Raw genomic sequence first — 17,357 nt, forward strand, 5'->3', positions numbered from 1 at the left:
TTAAGTTAAAATAAAATAATAGCACCCAGGGTTCTGTTATCTGATGGGCTCAATCTAGTCTGATGTGTGCCAGATCCTACCTCACCTATAGCCAAAAGTTGGCCAAGTGGGTTTGGCTAAACAAGGACCAGTTGGGATTAAGTGGATGAGTGGTGAGTGCTGCTTTCATTTGGTGGTGAGAGTAAAGTGATGAAACAACGAAGGGGTACACCTCAGTGCTATATCTCAGGAAGATGTGGGTGCCTCTGGATGTCACTGTAACAGCTTCCAGAGCCAAGCAGGGCAGCTACAGAATTGATTACACTCAGAACAGGCTGTGGCCCCATCTCACCAACTCCTGAGCCAGGTCCAGGGTCTCTCCTCTCCCATCAGTCTTTTAGCTCTTACAATAGCTTCTCTATCCCTGGTCCTGATGAAAGCATGGGAGGGTCTCTCGTTGCTCACGGGTCTCCTGCAGATCACAGCTGTATCGCCATAGCAAAGGCTTCCACATTTGTTAAGGACATCCTGGTTAACTGACAAAGCTCACAGTTTCTCCTGGATAAGATCACTGTAGTGGCTCTTTACTTCAATTCCTTCCTGCTACCTCTTTGCAAAATGCAAAGAGGATTTTTTTAGAGAAGCTCTGCTCAGTAAGGTAGCCACTGGCCACATGAGGCTGTGTAGCATTTGTAAGGTGGCTAGTGAGATTAAGGAATTAAGTTTTTCACTTAGTTTAATTTAAATTTATTTAAATTGAAGTAACCATAGGTAGCTGGTGGCTAATGTGTTGAATAGCACAGTTCTAGAAGTTGTCATCCTCATGTTATGTTTGGTTAACTTATTTTTGGCTAATATTTATAGAACATTTTCTATGAGCCAGGTGCAATACATAGAATGTTGTGTGCATTCATCCAATTTTCACAAAACCTGTTGAAGTAAACTCTCTTATTTACATTTCCCAGGGCAGAAAGTTGAATTTTAGAGAGATAAAGCAGCCTGCCTCAATACAGACAGGAGATAGGATTCAAAATAAAGTTTATCTGGCCTGTGTTTCCTGTGCAGAAGAATGAAGCTAAATCAGCAAGAATGGAGAGTGAAACAAAATAGATGCCAGCCAATTTACATTATAACTCTTTATTATAATGGGTTATTTCATTTTATTGCTTATTGTCAACATTTTGGCCACAGCAAATACATTAGTTTTTAAATAACCATAATTCAAAGCTTTCATGTTGTTTACTCCCCCCCCCAGATGTATCATCTATGAAAATAATCAGTGACCTCCAAAAGTCGATACTGATATTGTGCACATTTATGCTACCATTGACACTAAATACAAATAATAAAAATACTCATCTATTGTAGGTCTATGGCTTGTGTTATGCCTTAAGGGAAGCCATAAAACAACTCAAAGAAGAGATGGCATGGATTGTAATATGTCCTATGTAGGTAATGTTTGCAGAATGTAAGAGATACCCAGCGAACATTTATTGACAGCAAAAATGATGAGAATTCAATTTCTGCTGGGCTTTTCCTCCCCATTTTTCTTAAGGAATATATGAGTTCTGGGAAGCATCATTCTGAATGTCACAGAAACCCTAGCACTTGGAATCGTGGAGCGCCACTGTAACTGGGTCTGATCACACTAGCAGAAGAGAGATAAATTAAAGCATATGTGCTGTTAAAATTGTGCTAACATCTCAGTGACTAGGATAAGCTGGGATGCCTGAATGCTCTCTGTCTTCGTAAGCAAGAACATCACCAGTGCCGAAAAATCAAGCAAATCATTCAAAACAAATCTCGCTTTTCGATCTTACTGGCAGACAGTATTTCAGTCAGATCAATGGATTTGAAAGTAAAATATGCTACTTATATTAGCTACTGAGTTTCCTAACTACAAGTATGGGAGCTGTAATTTTTTTTTTCTTTTTTAGGGTCATATCTGCAGCACATGGAAGTTCCCAGCCTAGGGATCGAATCTGAGCGACAGCTGCAACCTATGCCACAGCCACAGCAATGCTGGATCCTTAACCCCCTGAACAAGGCCAGGGATTGAACCCGAATCATCATGGACACTGTGCTGGGTTCTTAACCCGCTAAGCCACAGCAGAAACTCTGGGAGCTATAATTTTTACCTTAAGACATTTCTTTTGTTTTATTTAGCAAAATTCTTAGCATTATTTTGGGATTTCACTGAATTATGATGATGATGTTGGATGAAACATTTTATTTATTTATTTATTTTTGCTTTTTTAGGGCTGTACCCACAGCACATGGAAGTTCCCAGGCTAGGGGTCCAATCGGAGCTGAAGCTGCCGGGCTACACCAGAGCCACAGCAACATGGGATCCAAGCCACATCTGCCACCTAAACCGCAGCTCATGGCAACACCAGATCCTTAACCCATGAATCAAACTCGCAACCTCATGTTTCCTAGTCAGATTCGTTTCTGCTGCGCCACAACAGGAACTCCCTGGATGAAACATTTTAGATTTAATTGCAAAGTGACACACCAGTTTGATAATCTATTCCCAATATTTTCTCAATGTACAATTTTGAACACATGAAAAGATCCACATAAAAACCAGAAATGTTAAGGTCACTTGCTGCAAAGTATGGCATATTAGAATTATTTATTAAAAACTTTAACACCTAAAGGTAGGCACTTCATAAAATTTGGATTTTGGCAAAAGGCAACAGTCTATTGTCAATATCTTATCTTCCTTTAACTGTGTAACTTTTTCAAGAGAATAGATTATTAAAATATAAGAGAAACATAAATTTGTCTAAGCTGCACATGGATGGAATTCTACTAAACAGAATCCAAACTTTATTTTTCTCTCTTCCTTTTTGTAAAGTATTATATATCTTCCTGGTCAAGTTCTGAAATTTTACCCCTTGATGTATGATCCCATGGGAGTATTTGGCTTCTCATCTTTTAATCTGAAGTAAAGTATTTGTTGCTTATAGAACTTGGTACAATTTTTTTTTTACAGTTTTCATAACCTTTAATCAATTTTCAATATGCTAAGTAAAGTCAGGTGATTTTTGGCTGGCAGTAACTATTGCTGAAGAGTTCTTGGCTTCAAGCAGCTGTTGAGTCCCTTTGATGCTAAGTCTCATATGAAACAGATAAGATTCAACTGTTCCTGTTGTTTGCATTCCTGGTGGCAGGAAGTTCAGCTCACATCTACCTAAAACATGAGCAGAACTCTGGGGGCCCACTGCCTGCATCTCTCATCTGATTTAGCTCTTCCTTCTTGAGTATGCTCTGCCAGATAGCCAAGCCAAGCTGTTTAGAGTCTCGGTGACAGTGACAGGGAGTTTCACAAAGCCATCTAGTCAATAAGAAAGCTCCAACTGCCCTTTCTTCTACTGAAACCAAAGTCCCCCTCCTGTAAATTCCATCCAGTGCTTCCAACAGCATAAGGCACAGAGTAGGCTCTCAGGCACCCGGATCTGCATTTGTTGCTGAACAAAAAGATTGAACGATTCTAGTTCTGATTTTAAAGCTATAGAGTATAGTTGTTTCCTTAGGTAGTCCAGGCTATCCTCTCGTCTTCCATGAATCTTCTCCTTTTCAGGACAAAGATTGCAATTTCCTTCATCTGTTCCTTCAGCAACATGAATTTCAGGTGTTTTGTCTATCTTTTACTCTTTTCTGAGTGTGCTTATGTTGATCGGTAGATCTCTTCAAATGTGGTCCCATTGAACCCAACAAACACTCCAGATGGGCTCAGCCCTGAGTAGAGTGGAAACCCTGTATTTCTTCTCTTGGCCTTGACAGTCAACTTGACATACTGTCTGACTCAAAAGGATCTTCCTTAGGGCAACCCTTTCCTGTCTGTTTCTGAGTAGAGGCATTTTATTGTGGGTGAGATCTCTGATTGACACATATTCGGTTCTGGGAGAGGGATTACTTCCTTGAATTTCCAGGATAAGGAGGGGGTGGGGAACGTTGAGCTGGGGTCGGGGTGTATGGAGGAGGCAGGTCTGCACAGTATTCCATCTCGTGGTCATAACTATACGGGGGTGGTGCTACTGCAAAAGAGAAGAAAAAGGGCATCAGGCATTTAGCAGTCGTTGAGTGTCCACTATGTTTGAGTCACTGGGCAAGGTACTTTTAGAGAGAACATAATTTTTGCTGTCAATAATCACAGCAGGACATAAGGATAACATTAGGATAACACAGTGTTATCAGGACAGATGCATATGAAAGGCTGAGTCCTGTAAAAAGTGGTGCCATTGGCCAAAATATTTAGAATTGGTAGCTTAGGGCAAGTTTCTTGGAAAGAGGATGTTGCAGATAGAGAAGGGACTAAAGGATATTTGAGTTTCAGCAAAAGCACTGAAACAAGCACAAGAGAATTTTTGTTCAAAGCAAAAAGTTCATGGAGGAGAGAAATGGGAAAAGATGTTGAGGAATCTGTTTGTATAACCATCATGGTGGGCTTTTTTTAAAAATCCAATTTAAGAGTTCCTGTTGTGGCTCAGCAGAAATGAATCTGATTAGTGTCCATGGGGACGCAGGTTCGATCCCTGGCCTTGCTCAGTGGGTTGAGGATCTGGCTTTGCTGTGGGCTATGGTATGGGTCACAGACACAGCTTGGATCTGGAATTCCTGTGGCTGTGTAGGCCAATGACTATGACTCCAATTCGACCCCTTGCCTGGGAGCTTTCATGTACCATGGGTGGGGCCCTAAAAAAAAAGACAAAAAAATCCAATTTAATTTTTAAGTTTCTTAATACAAATTTTAAAGGTTTATAGCTATGGTTTACCATAAAATATTGGTTATATTCCCCATGTTCTACAATATAGGGGTGAGTGAAGTACAAACAGTTGGGTATAAAATAGGCTACAAGCATGGTGGGCTTTGAGAATCACATAGGCGTCTGTGATGTGCAGTTTTCAGAGATAGTTGACATATGCTAGTGAATATGCTTTAGGAAGATGACTCTCAGCAGTGCGAACTGGGGTGGACCAAAGAAAAGGTGAGATAATGTAGTTGCGAATGTGGGGGATTATGGGGGGACTCATGGAGATTGGGGGCTGGGACTATAGGAACCCTTGAGCAGCTGAGTGCTTAGGTGATGACTGGATAGGTGGGAAAAGGGTAGAGAGTGAGAAAGTATCAAAGTATTGGGTACTTGGAACTGGCCTCCCATAACCCAGGGGGTCATGGAGCCACTATAGAAATAAGAAAAACAAAGGAGGGGCGGAGAAAAAACAGGTTTGTGAATGAGGATGGAGAACTTAGTTTTCTAAATCTTATTTGAAAAAGTTTCTTTAATTTTTATGGTAATATATGTCAGTGTGTTTTATTTTTTATTTTTTAATTATTTTAGGGCCACACCCATGGCATATGGAAGTTCCCAGGCTAGGGGTCACATTGGAGCTGCAGCTGCTGGCCTATGCCACAGCCACAGCAATGCCAGATCTGAGCTGCGTCTGCAACCTACACCACAGTTCATCGCAACAACGGATCCCTGACCCACTAAGCAAGACCAGGGATAGAACCCACATCCTCATGGATACCAGTTGGGTTCCTAACCCGCTGCACCACAACAGGAACTCCTATGTCAGCATGTTTTAAAATCACGTTTAATACACTTTGTTATGATTGTGTGTGTTAGGTATGGATATCTATTTTGTAGCAATCTCCATCCCATCTCCAGGGTTGGTACCCCTTGAGCACTCCATGTCTTCAAGAACCAAATCTCCTTGCAACATCGAGCAACCCCTCAGCAATCCCACTGATGATTTGCCAGTTGCAGATTTATCATTGAGATGATGGTTCTAGTTGGAAATTGACATGTCTTAATTGCTTACTGTGAATGTAGCCTAAATCACAAGACCGCTGCCCCAGTAATGCAAATAAATGGCCAAGTATTTACATTAAGAATGGCAGAAAAAATAAACAAATAACAATGCACTTAAAAAAACTATTAAAAAAAAAAAAAAAAAAAAAAAAAAAAAAAAAAAAAAAAAAAAAAAAAAAAAAAAAAAAAAAAAAAAAAAAAAAAAAAAAAAAAAAAAAAAAAAAAAAAAAAAAAAAAAAAAAAAAAAAAAAAAAAAAAAAAAAAAAAAAAAAAAAAAAAAAAAAAAAAAAAAAAAAAAAAAAAAAAAAAAAAAAAAAAAAAAAAAAAAAAAAAAAAAAAAAAAAAAAAAAAAAAAAAAAAAAAAAAAAAAAAAAAAAAAAAAAAAAAAAAAAAAAAAAAAAATGCAGAAAAAAAAGCAGCACTTCAACAAACTTATTTCTAAAATGTCTTCTAAACTGTGCTCTTACCAATAAGATTATGATGGTGTTCTGATCAATACTTGCGTGGAAACCTAGGGCTTCACCTTACACACAAAAACAAAGTCTGTTTCTTCTGATTCCCTTTAACTTGGCTTTTCTCTACTAGGAACTTGATATCTGAATCATTTACCAATCTGTCTATATTGAGGGATGTGAGGAAGCAGAATTGAGTTACCTGACACAAGAGAAGGATGAAGATAATAGAGCATCCCTGAAGGATGCTGTGGTGAGCAGAGGCTTTGCAAATCTCCTCTGGGATGTGCCGGCCAAGGGCTCAGTGAGAGGACGCAGATCAGTAGAGAAGGCAGCTATAATGTACACAGCTTCTCCATGGCTGCTTTAGATCCTTAGAGGCTGGACTATTCCAAGCTGTTTTCTACAACAAAATGGAATAATTCCTGGGGAGTCTAAACACACATGCCCTCTGCATTACACCCACTCTTTTGATTCATTCTATCTAGGACGACTGAGACAAAGAGATTTATAATAAACTTCATCCAGGTCAAGAAATGCAGCCTCCATGTAAAACAGGAGGTTGCAGCAGGACACCCATTGAACTGTTTTTTACAAGCATGTGGTCCTAAAGTTGTTTTTATATTGAAGCTTTTCCCTGCCTCCCACTTGAGGAGCACAGACCACGTGATTCTACAGATTGGCTTCATATCTTTCTCTGTCATGAAGTTGTGGTGTGTCTTTATGCTTTGGTAACAAAGCGTTTATATTTTGCCATCTGCATAAAAACTGCTGGAGGACATTTTGGTAAGAGTCCCCATGGTTTATACAGCTGCATGTTGAACATGAAAATCTAAGATACGAAACACTGTCCTTTCTTTTGAGAGAGCCTTTGGATTTTGATAAAGTGATAACAACATGCTAAAGAGTGGTATTTCGAGGACTGTATCCATCATGAAAGAAACAGGGCACATCTTTTATTGTACCAGCTACAGGAAGATGTTTTGAAATAATCCTCGCATGGCTATGGCCTGTGCTATCTTCCTTTCTAACAGACAAAAGGTTTCACTGGAAAGTAAACTTTTCAGGGTATCAATTTTAGAATTCCCGATTAACTCTAAGAGGTTTTGTTCTTTCTTAAATGTCATCTTTAAAAGATGTATGGATACAGCTGGAGATATGGTGCCTTTATAATTCTCGAAATTCTTTCATAGCCCATCATTCCAATATTCTGATTTAAGTCAGGCACATAGGCCATTTATCATTTACGTCAATATAGTTGTCTAGAATTTTACAAAATGTGGGGATGCAATGAAATTTGTAGGAGGAAGTTAGTGTTTTTCACCTACGCAGGCCAGCATCTCTAAAGCAAATGTAAAGGGACGATGCATGGTGTTAGCAAAACCGTACAAGAGTAGTATAGAAAATGCGGAAACAGGGGAAAATCATCCATAATTTTGTCCCCACAGTTTAACGGGTGGTATCTTTATATACTCTCTGCTAGTCATCTGTGTTTTTATATTCTTGCAGTCATGGAAAACAGTCTATGCTTTTTCACTGTTTTTTATAACTTAGTCTTTTTCGGTCAGCTGTATATTCTTCGTGAACTTTATTGATCACAGCTGCATATCTTTTCACTGACCACTTATTTTGAGATTAGCAATTTTTTATTATTATAAATAATGGAGTGGCTAGTATCTTTCCACACAGACTTTTTATTACTTAGAATTAGTTTTCTAAAATAAAATTCCAGGCACCAACTAACTGGCTCTCATTTAATATTTTGGTAATTTAATAGTGAAAAAAAGTCACTGTTAAACCTTACATTTCTTTGCTAGTGGCTAGGTTTGATATTGTTCTACATCTTATTATTTGCAAGTATGGTTTTGTTTGGGGCTAATAATTTACAAACTGGAATCTTAACTAGAATTAAGATGTAATGAACATAAGAATTTTTTTTCTTTTCACTGCTGTACCTATGGCATTTGGAAGTTCCTGGGCCAGGGGTCTAATTGAAGCTGAAGCTCGGCCCTATATGATGACTGAACTGCATCTGCGACCTACACAGCAGCTTGTGGCAATGCCAGATCCTTAACCTACTGAGACCAGGGCTCCAACCACATCCTCTTGGACACTGTTTCGGGTTCTTAACCTGCTGAGCCATAATGGAAACTCCCAACATAAGATACAAATAAGCATACAAAGTTGTATATCTTTTCTATACCTTTGTAAAAATAACTCTTTGTCAAGATAGTTATGTTATTAGACTGAAGTTATGTTTTTATACTGAAGTTTAAAACTTGTATTTAACAAATTTATAGCTGATCTTTTTGATCTCTCCTGTACTGTTTCTAACCTTAAAAATTTGTCTTCTTTTTCAGATAGCTGATTCATAACGAGTCTATTTCTGAGTTTTTCCATGTAAATTTACACATTTTATTTATTTATTTATTTATTTATTTATTTATTTTTCTGTCTTTTCTAGGGCTATACCCATGGCATATGGAGGTTCCCAGGATAGGGGTCTAATTGGAGCTGTAGTCGCCAGCCTACGCCAGAGCCACAGCAACGTGGGATCTGAGCTATATATACGACATACACCACAGCTCACGGCAACATCGGATCCTTAACCCACTGAGCAAGGCCCAGGGATTGAACCCGAAACCTCATGGTTCTTTGTTGGATTTGTTAGCCACTGCACCACGACGGGAACGCCGTGATTTATTTTTTTAACATATTTTTGGATTTATATTTTCAATTGAGATATAGTTGCCATAACATTGTGTAAGTTCACAGTGTCCAATGTGTTGATTCGATACACTTATATGTTGCAATATGATTATCACTTGCTAGAGTAACTAAACAAGGTTATTAGACAGGTGACTCTAATGCTACGGTGTCTATGTAAGCAAACCTAAATCTAAGCTGCAAGTGCCTCAAAATTACAAAATAAAAGTGCTAAGGACAACCAATCACAGACAGCCAACTAGGCTTTAAACTAAAGCAAATCAAATAATTTCCGTTTGTTGCTTCCATGCTTTTTCCATATAAAACAGGGCCCTCCTAACTACTTTGGGTTTGGCACTGCCCCATTTTTGCTCAAATAAACTCTGAAAGATTTTATTTTATTTTTGCTTCTTTTAGGGCCTCCCCGAAGCATGTGGAAGTTGCCAGGCTAGGGGTCAAATCGGAGCTACAGCTGCCAGGCTACACCCCAGCCACAGCCACGCAGGATCCGAGCTACTTCGACCTACACCACAGCTCACGGCAACACCAGATCCTTAACCCACTAAGTGAGGCCAGGGATCGAACCTGCATCCTCATGGTTACTTGTCTGATTCTTTTCCACTGTGCCACAATGGGAACTCCATGAAAAGTTTTAATAGGCCTCAGTTTATCTTTCAACCCACACCTTAGCACTAGCTGACATGTCTGTCACTCATGACTTATTTTAAAAGACAACTTCTAATATTACTAGCAGCAAACCTTCTCACCCTCCCCCAAACCCCACACTCACAATTCACCTGAACCCCCCACTTAGAACAATGTTCCTGGCAGGACCTCTGAGGCCTCCACCCTCCCCACACAAACGCACACCTGCCCATTTCTTCCTCTACTGTCCCCGAGATGAGACTCCCAAAAGGATGTCGTCATTAGAATCTAGCTCTCCCCTTCCTTTCAGATAACATCAGCACACGTCCAGTCATGTTCACATTCCTCCGTCACCACGAGAAGGACAAGCTCCTAGAACATTCTTCCCCACAGATCTTTAACTCTGGAAAGCTTTCCAAATCTAAGCAAATTGATTTTCCAGACTTTCCCCACCCCCACCCCCTTCACTGTGCTCAGTGGACCACAAACTCTGTCCGAAGAAGAGCCCTTTGTACCCTCACCCTCTTTTCATCCCTTTACATGTTACTCCAGCTCAGAATAGAAGGAAGGTCTTTTCTGATTGTGTCTGTTTCTCAGAGAAGTAACATGGACTGAGAGAGAGAAAGGCTGAGGGCTTTTTCATGTTTTGAGAAGAGAGAAGAATGCACGAGATCGTTATTGCAGGGGAGTGAAAGGGAACGTTCACTTTATCTTTCTGCTTTAATTAAAATCTGATTTTCCATGAGAGAACCGCTGCCGCTGCAGCACTATTAAATATGAGCTTTTCTTTTCCTCCTCCATCCGCCATCCTACGGAGCCAGGGGGTGCGCTGGGTGTCCCCTGGGAGTCTCACAGCCATTTTTAAACAGTTGTCTAATTTCCCTCTTTAAAAACCTGAGCTTTTTGGTAGCACATGCCAGGAGATTATACTACGTTCTACTCCTTCTTATTAGCTGTGGTCCCTTCTACCCAAAAATCTCATTTACTGAAGTGGTACCTTTCTCTCCATCATGGTGTCTATTGACATTCTCAGTAATGTCAACATCCACTTGTTGAAATAAATTTCTAGCCCCAAGATGGATCCAGTCCTGCCTGAGTTGCCATATCAACAAGCGGAAACTTAGATGACTTTCATGTCCTTGTAAAGCTCTGCTTGATCAGAAACTCAGTATATCCAGTCAGCTAATCTGCAAAACCCAAGTCTGGCTCTCTACTTAACTTCCTGGTTCCTTTTCACCCAAAGTTGACTCTGTGACTCCAACCAATCAGATAGCTTCTATTTCCCCCTCTTTGTTCTTTATTCTTCATCTTACAAAAACTTCCTGCCTTTCACCTATTTTGCTGTTCCCCCCATGAAGACCTTCCAATTCATGAAGTTTGTATCATCTAAATTGTCTTCTTTCATCAGTTTTAAACACATATCACCCTGCCTCTCAGTTGCTTGGGCCTTTTGCCTTCAAAAATCTTTTATTCACCCTTAACCAGTAATAATACCATTTTCCAAATCTGACCAACCACTTCTTATCTTTCTAGAATATACATCCCAATACATCTTGGATCTCACCTGGATTTCTGATTTACTGATGGCATTAAACAAATTGATTTAAACTGATGTCACCTCTTTCCTATCTTCATGTCTCTCTTCATTCAGCTTAGATGTATGGCCCATCATTAAAATTATTTCTGTGCATCTATCATCAACTTTCTTATTTTTCTCTCCCCACTGCCTGACAAAATTCCAATCTTGATGAAGTCCAGTGTTTTCACTATCTCAGATCTGTATCTAGGAGCTTCAATGCGGTTCAAGGAAAATGCACAATTGTGCTGACTGATGTCACTTTAAAGGCATGACCGTATTCTTAAGTGTGGAGGCCCTTGGCATTGCTTGGAAATTGCACGTGAGGTTTTTCACCACCTCTCTATTCTCTGAGATCACTCTCTCATGTTTTTTTCATTCTCCTTAACTGCAAACACCTCCTCAACCAACTTTAGTTTAAGGATAAGACTTCTTGAATTTTACTAATAGGCACAATCAGAAGAAACTATCCTTGTATCATCAAATCCTTTGTTGAGTACACGTCTTTTCATGTACAGTCCATATACTACTATGTATTGCCCTCACTTGTGAATTCAGTGATGCAAATGGAGTTTTGATTTTTTTGATTTTTTTTTTGTTGTTCTGTTTTGGGCCATACCCACAGCATATGGAAGTTCCTGGGGTAAAGGTCAAATTGGAGCTGTAGCTGCCAGCCTACGCTGTAGCCACAGCAAGCCAGATCCTTAACCTACTGAGTGAGGACAGGGATCGAACCCACAGTGGATTCGTTTCTGCTGAGCCACAATGGGAAATACCTGATTTCTTAATGAAATGTTTCCAAAAGATTTTAAAGGCTATAAGTCAATTATTTTATAGAATGTTTCTCAACTTGAGTTTGTCAGATATTTTCTTATGCCAAGATTCAGGCTATGAACTTCTGGCCAGAACACTATACCCACAAAGTTGTATCATCCTTAAAGTAACACCCAAAGGTGCAAGATGTCCATTGTCCCTCTGTGGTAATATTAATTTTTACCTCCTCATCAAGATGTTGTCTGGCTTCACTGTGTAGTTACTATTTTTCTCCTTATCACTAACAAGAAATCTAGAAATCTAGAGGTAGACACTTTAAGAGGATGCAAATAGTCTGTTCCTCAGCAACCTTCTCTTCACCCCCAGATTTAGCATCAGGTGATGATTCTTGTCCTAAACTTTTCTTATGATGGGTTTAAAGTGATGATTTTTTTTTCTAGCTCCACAACTTCTTTCTATATTATATTTTGGCATATTTTCTATTAGCAAGAAACTCAACTCCTTCTTCATTATCTCAATCTATCTATCATAGATCATCATCAATCTATTTGTCTATCATCCATTTGCCTATCATCATCAGTCTATTAATCTATTATCTATCTTCCTATCTATCTATCTATCTATCTATCTATCTATCTATCTATCTATCTATCATCTATCACCTACATACCTACCTATCTACCTACCATTAGGGACTCTATAATGTACTTCAAATCTCAATTCTCTTCATCACATTGACGTCTCTTGCTTTCCTTTTATTGGCATTTGATTTTGATAGCTTTGCCAGGCCTTTTTTCTTATTTTCTTTTTGAAATCACTTGCTTTGGTTTATATTGAAGTTCTGAAAAGTAATAGGAATGTCAGATGACCAAAAAATTGTCTTCACACAGATGGTTTTTAAAAAGAGTTGTCATTAAACAGGACACAGTTCATGCAGCAAACATGGCAGGAATAAAGAACTATTTCCAAAGGTCACCGTCTAACAAAGGGTCAGGTGTGGCATATTCCCTTTTCTTGGTGCTCTCCTCCCAGTGATCATGTTCACTGTAGGGGTCCCCACTGACTGCTCCTATCAAGGGATAAGATGACCTTGACTAAATTATTTCCTATTCATTTATGTGGCCTCCAGGCTGTAAGACTCTACAATAACTTGAGTGGTTATTCAATTATCATAAGGGTAATTAATTAATGTGGGTAAAATTATTTTCTGTTTCCATAGATGAAAGAATTTTGCAAAGCATTCAGTACTACTCTGTGTTGTTCCCTGATCCTTTAAGTAAAAGCTTAATTAGTGACTTTGAGAAGGAAATGAGACATAATCAAGCAAATTATGTTTTCAAAAGCCTAGTTTTTTTCTCAGTATAAATGCTTCCACCATAAGGTTTATTATGGTTTTTGCATTATTCAGTTCCCAGAACAACACATTCACTGAAAAGGCAACACTGTGATCTGCCAGTATAAATAATGCCATGAAAGTAAAGTTTTTAAAAACATGTTTCCGTGCATGAAATATAAACATCAAACCCAAGAAAATACAAGACATAACATTAAGATATTTTGTATTTTCTAGTCTAATTTTATAAAAAATATTTTAAAATGGTTTTAAAATTAATTTTAACTATTTTTTTTTGATCAAGCAGAAATGTATCTGGACTATTATCTACGGAGTGCTTCTCCTTGCCTTCTCTTGGATTAATGTCTGTGGGACTCTGCTCTTTTCTCTTGGGTTATGGATTGGCCAGGAGAAATGGGAAGACGTGAAGAATAAAAACTAATTTCCCTGATTTTTATCCTTGTACTATAGTCTTAAGGTTGTTACACTAACCCCAACAATATTCTTAGTAATCTTGGGAAGATTTAAAATTGAGAATTGCTTTTGTGGTGAATAAAAGCTATCTATTCCCAAGTAGAATTTAATGTCTCTATTCCAGGGTAGAATTTAAGGGAAATGTAAGGTCTCGATATAGTTAAATCAGATTTTGTCATGATATTCTTCATTGGTTCAGCCGTATCTATTGAACCGTTTACCAGTTCCTTCTTGAATGCTAGGATTGAGTGGTGAACAAAATTGACAACGATCACTGTCTCATGGAGCTCATGTTCTAGAAAGAAGGGATGGACAATAAATAATAAACATAACAATTAGGTGCACTATGTGGAATCTTAGAAGATTAAAAGAAGCACTCTGTATGAAAAGCAGAGGAAGGAGGATTGGAGTGCTCTGGGGAGAAAGGCCTCATTCAGAAAGTGACCTTGGATAAAAACTTAAGTAAGGGAGTTAGTGTTCTAGGCAAACCCTAAGATGGGAGTGTGCCATGTGTTCAGAGAACAGCAAGGAGGAAAGTGTGAGTGGAGCCTGAGAATGACAAGAGCCAGAGTAGAAAAAGAAATAAAACGAGGAGCCAGTTCATGCATTGCCTTTGGGGCCCTGGTAAATACTTTGTCTTTTACTTTGGATAAAATGAGAAACCACTGGTGTTGACTCTTCCTTTGGGAGAACCAGGGAGCCACTGGAAGATTCTGAGCAGAGGAGTGAGTGATGTGATTTGACACTGAATCGCCTGCAATGGGTTCAGTCTGCTACAGTGTTTAGAATAGACCCCAGGGGGCCACAAGTGGAAGCTGGGAGAGCAGTTATGATGTTATCACAGTCATGGTGGTGAGGGCCGATGGTGACTCCCACAGAGAAGGAACAGTAAGAAGTAATCAGATACTACATAGATTTTGAATATGGCTCTGGGAAGTCTTCCTGGTGGATTGCGTGTAGATGTCAGGGAAAGAGCAGAGTCCCGGATGACGCCAAGGTCTTTGGTCTAAGACTCCGGAAGGCTGGAGATGCCATCAACTGAGATGATAAAGGGTGGTGGAAGAGGCTTTGAGGGGATGATCAGAGGTACAACCTGAGACATATTAAGTTTGAGGTATCTGTTAGACATACAAGTGGAGATGTTCAATATAGGCAGTGAAATTGAATGAATCTGAAATTCAGGAAAGAAGCTTGGAAGGGAGGTATAGAACTTTGGGGGGCATTTAGCATATAAATGGTACTAAATATCATGAGTTTAAATGATATAACCACAAAAGTAAGTGGAGATACAAAATAGAGGAAGGCCCAAGAGTGTGCCTTGAGGCACTACCACGGAGATATTGGAGAAGAGGGAGAACTGATGAAGAAGACAGGGAAAATGAACTGAAAAGAAGACAGGGAAAATGGGAGAAGAGGGAGAACTGACAAAGGAGACAGGGAGATATTGGTGAAGAGAGAAAACTGATAAAGATGACAGGGAAATTGATGAATGATCAGCACATTCATCTCAAGTGTGGTCCCTCAAACTGAAGGTGATGGGGAAAAGGTTAAGAGAGGAGAGAAGTTATTAGGGAACTGATACACAGGGCAGACTGGAGGTAGAAGGTTCCATATTCCTTTCCTGTTGGGACTGAGAGAGAAGACATGAGTGTGGATAGGAAACCATCTTCCTAAAGATGTGTTAAATTTAGAACTCTGTATATGTTAAATTATACACACACACATTGATATATATTTATAAATTGACTTAAAAATGTTACTGAAATCATCTCAGGCAACATGCAGCACTTTTTTCATATGTGTTCAATATATTTATATGTGGAACTTTTAGTAGTTTCTCAAGAAATACTTGTCAAATTATTAATAAATTACCTTTTCTCTTTGATGATAATTTTAATATTATGCTAAAACCATTGTCTTTGCATAAAGAGGACACATGATAACTTTCTTCAATACTTTTTCTCAAGACATACATACCTCTTGAATCAGATGCCAATTTATTCAGACGTATAACTTATTCTTTAGTTACTTGTCAGCAATCATTGGCAAATAGACACAGTAGCTGTGAACTGTCTATTTCTCTTAACTAGGGCTGATGGGCAAATTATTGTCAGTGAGACAATCATTGCATTATGAGTGTCTTCAAATGGGAGGTTGATTTTATTATGTGGATCTAAGTAATTCCCACTGAAAAATGGAGCTCCCATCTACATTAATTTAGAAATACTCTACATACTTAGAGATTATTATAGGGAGAATCTTTCATGTGTCTTCTTTCCCAGGAGTACAATCTAATTAACAAATCTGAGTCTTTCTTCAGAAAGAGTAAGCAGCTTTGCTTACCAGGGTAGGAGGCGATGGCATTGATGTGGGTGGTCCTGATGACGCCCACCCGGGGCCCACGGTTGTTTTTCATGCACATGCAGATACATATAGCAATTCCAGCAATGACCCCCATGATGAATACGATGCCAAACACTATGCCAGCAATGGCTGTGCCCCTAAAAAGGAAAAGCAAAAGCACATTTATTGAAAAGACCCATAAGGATTCCTCAGCCTTTCGAATACTGTTCCATGATTCTATGACAAGTGTCCCTTTACACGCGTTCTTAAGAATCATCTTGGAATTCTTGTCGTGGCGCAGTGGTTAACAAATCTGACTAGGAACCATGAGGTTGCGGTTCGATCCCTGCCCTTGCTCAGTGGGTTAAGGATCCGGCGTGAGCTGTGGTGTAGGTTGCAGACGCGGCTCGGATCCAGCATTGCTGTGGCCCTGGTGTAGGCCAGCAGCTTCAGCTCCGATTAGACCCCTAGCCTGGGAACCTCCATATGCCACGGGAGTGGCCCAAGAAATGGCAAAAAGACAAAAAAAAAAAAAAAAAAGAATCATCTTTAAAAGACTCATGTTTTTCAGCTCTTGAAACCATTCCATAAATTATTGATTTCCTTTCCAGCATTCTCTCTGCTTCTCTTTCTGAAAACCTATTCTGAAATAAGCCTCGGAGTCTCCTGGATAACTTCTCTAATTTTCCTTATCTCTGGGGAATTTCATTGACTTTATCGTCCAAGGTTTGATTGAACTTCTAAATTTCAGCTATCATATTGTCAGGAACTCTGTCTTACCCTTTATTGAAACCCTTTTTAATAGTGTCTTTTTTTTTTTTTTTTTTTTGCTTTTGTGGATGTAATTTCTTTTATTGATCCCTAACAGTACTCATGACATATTTTTTAAACTTTATTTATTTATTTATTTATATTTCCTCTGTCCTGACTAGGCTCCTTTTTGTTTTTTATTTTTATTTTAATTTTTGTCTTTTTAGCATATGGAAGTTCCCAGGCTAAGGGGTCAAGTTGGAGCTGCAGCTGCCAGCCTACACCATAGCCACAGCCATGCCAGATTGGAGCCTTGTCTGCAACCTACACCACAACTCACAGCAACACTGGATCCTTAACCTGCTGAGTGAGGCCAGGGATCAAACCCGTGTCCTCATGGGTACTACTCGGGTTTGTTACTGCTGAGCCTCAACAGGAACTCTTAGACTGTTTTTATTGATTGTTTATTTTGCTCTGTTTCATGTTTGACATTTTCTTTACAT

The 17,357-nt window shown here is 39.0% G+C and overlaps 1 protein-coding gene across 1 annotated transcript in view; it reads right to left on the reverse strand.

Annotated features, from left to right (window-relative positions):
* The window catches only part of CYYR1 (cysteine and tyrosine rich 1), a 109,055-nt gene continuing 92,798 nt past the window's right edge, over positions 1,101-17,357 (reverse strand). Inside the window, exons 4-5 of the mRNA XM_021071450.1 lie at positions 16,105-16,262; positions 1,101-4,022 (exon numbers count right to left, since the gene is read on the reverse strand). Of these exons, the coding sequence (XP_020927109.1) occupies positions 3,898-4,022; positions 16,105-16,262 (283 nt within the window). The 3' untranslated portion in view covers positions 1,101-3,897. The remainder of the gene's footprint in view (positions 4,023-16,104; positions 16,263-17,357) is intronic.

This window comes from Sus scrofa, chromosome 13 (assembly GCF_000003025.6).
Source record: "Sus scrofa isolate TJ Tabasco breed Duroc chromosome 13, Sscrofa11.1, whole genome shotgun sequence".
NCBI classification, from domain to species: domain Eukaryota; kingdom Metazoa; phylum Chordata; class Mammalia; order Artiodactyla; family Suidae; genus Sus; species Sus scrofa.